Raw genomic sequence first — 2001 nt, forward strand, 5'->3', positions numbered from 1 at the left:
CTATTTGACTTTAATCAACTTTGCAGTGCCTCCATTTTGATAAAAACCAACTCCAGCATAGAGCGGCTGAGTGAATGTGGTCTGGACTCTGTGGAGGAGAGTCATGGTTTCAGAGACGCTGTAAAAAGACAGAATACCTGCTCTGTGATCCAGGTACACTCCTACTCTGGAGGACCGAGGACCTGAGAGGACAGTTTGGACTTTGTTGTGCCAAAATTTATAGCTGTTTGTGTCACAATATAATGCCCAAGATTTGTCATTAGATCTAAATTCGCATTCATATGAGCTCCCTGCTCTGCTGATATTCTTGTATGCAACTGCTATGTCTAGGTTTCTCCCTCTCCACTCCACCTCCCAGTAACAACGTCCAGTCAGACTCTCTCTACTCAAGACCTGAAACCAATTAGTGAATCTGTCTGGATGATCAGAATAAGACTGCCGTTGGATCATAAATGTTGCTTTTCTGTTCCCCTCAGATAATAACAGATGTCTGTTTGCTGTGTTTGGATCCAGTGTGATGTCACATGAATATTTTAAGAATCCAGCTCTGGTCTTTGGCTCTGGTGGTGACAGTAAAACATCCTCTTCAGTGACTGTCAGTGAGATGTTTGTCCATTCCTCTCTCAGAATGTCCTGTAGTTTATCTCTGGTCTCTGACACAGCTGCTGTCACATCCTCAAAGTAGCTCAGAGGACGAATATTGATGCTGGATGAGTGTGTAGACTCACTGAGTGCTGACAGTGAGGGGTAGTTGTGTAGAAACTGGTTGTGATCCTCTGTGTGTGAGAGCTGCTCCAGCTCGCCGTCTTTCCTCTTCAGCTCAGCGATCTCCTGCTCCAGCTTCTCCTGAAGCTCTTTGACTCGACTCACTTCAGTTTCCTGCTGGGATCTGACCTGCTGCTTCACATCAGAGCTTCTTTTCTGGAGGAGACGGATCAGCTCAGTGAACATCTTCTCACTGTCCTCCACTGCTTTATCAGCAGAGCCATTGATGGCCTCCACCTCCTGTTGAAGCAGCTTCACATCTTTCTCTCGCTCCTGGATTCTCTGCTGGATGTTTAGTCGTCTCACCTCGAGCTCCTTCTGCTTCTCAGTCCTTTCTGCTGCAGCTGGGACTGTTTCATGGCCTTTATGTTCATCCACTGTGCAGAGATAACAGATACTCTGCTGATCAGTACGACAGAAAATCTTCATCACCTCATCATGACGAGAGCAGATGTTCTCCTGGAGCTTCTTGCAGGGGGCCACCAGCTTGTGTTTCTTTAATGGAGCTGCATCATAGTGAGGTTTGAGGTGTTTCTCACAGTAAGAGGCTGGACAAGATAAACAGGACTTGATGGCTTTCAGCTTCCTCCCAGTGCAGACATCACAGGCCACATCTTCAGGTCCAGCATAGCAGTGATCAGCTGGAGCAGCTTGGAGTCCAGTCTTCTTCAGCTGCTCCACTAAAGCTGCTAACACGACGTTTTTCTCCAGGACAGGCCTCGGTGTGAAAGTCTTCCTGCACTGAGGGCAGCTGTGGATTCCCTTCCTGTCCTCTTCATCAAAGTGAGATTTAATACAGTTCATGCAGTAGCTGTGTCCACAGGCTGTAGTCACCGGATCCTTCAGTAGATCCAAACAGATCGAACAAGAAATTGTTTCTTTGTCCAGCTGAACTCCTTTCTGCGCCATTTCTCCTCTCAGTTTCTCTTTGGCAGAAACGAAAGTATTCTGACCTCTGATCTCATAACATACTTTTCTGTAGTGAATGGAGCCTGTCGGCTCTGAAATGTTACAACATGTTTGTTACACCCATCTTCAAACTGCAGATCTAAAGGGGAGGGAACAAGGAAATACATTTACAGTGTTTCAGGAAGAAGAGGGAGGAGTTATCAGGCTTTGACACAGTGCAGGAAGTGGAGCAGTTTGACGTAGACACTGTTTGTTTAACCCTTTGAACATGAACAAAGGAGGCAGATCAGTTTTTACATTTATAATATACGAATGATAAGTAAATAA

General features: G+C 45.8%; 1 protein-coding gene across 8 annotated transcripts; it reads right to left on the reverse strand.

The window, feature by feature from the left end:
* Window positions 1-1748, reverse strand: LOC148103764 (tripartite motif-containing protein 16-like). Of its 8 annotated transcripts, none has more exons than XM_087832970.1 (3): window positions 1640-1748; window positions 1206-1504; window positions 1-1133 (listed from the first exon to the last, which is right to left on the reverse strand). In XM_087832970.1, exons 1-3 carry the CDS (start codon window positions 1672-1674, stop codon window positions 1-3), a joined length of 1467 nt encoding a protein of 488 aa, XP_087689096.1. In that variant the 5' UTR covers window positions 1675-1748. The 8 variants fall into 8 exon arrangements, with proteins under 8 accessions (XP_087689096.1, XP_087689100.1, XP_087689087.1 ...); XM_087832974.1 differs by having other exon boundaries at window positions 1-622; window positions 740-806; window positions 933-1748; XM_087832961.1 differs by having other exon boundaries at window positions 1-1504.
* Between the last annotated feature and the right edge of the window lie 253 nt (window positions 1749-2001).

This window comes from Neolamprologus brichardi, chromosome 3 (genome assembly GCF_056152115.1).
Source record: "Neolamprologus brichardi isolate AB-2024 chromosome 3, ASM5615211v1, whole genome shotgun sequence".
NCBI classification, from domain to species: domain Eukaryota; kingdom Metazoa; phylum Chordata; class Actinopteri; order Cichliformes; family Cichlidae; genus Neolamprologus; species Neolamprologus brichardi.

Excerpts from the sequence above, each read along its gene's own strand:
- LOC148103764 (XM_087832949.1), bottom strand. The coding sequence starts at position 1,674 with ATGGCGCAGAAAGGAGTTCAGCTGGACAAAGAAACAATTTCTTGTTCG.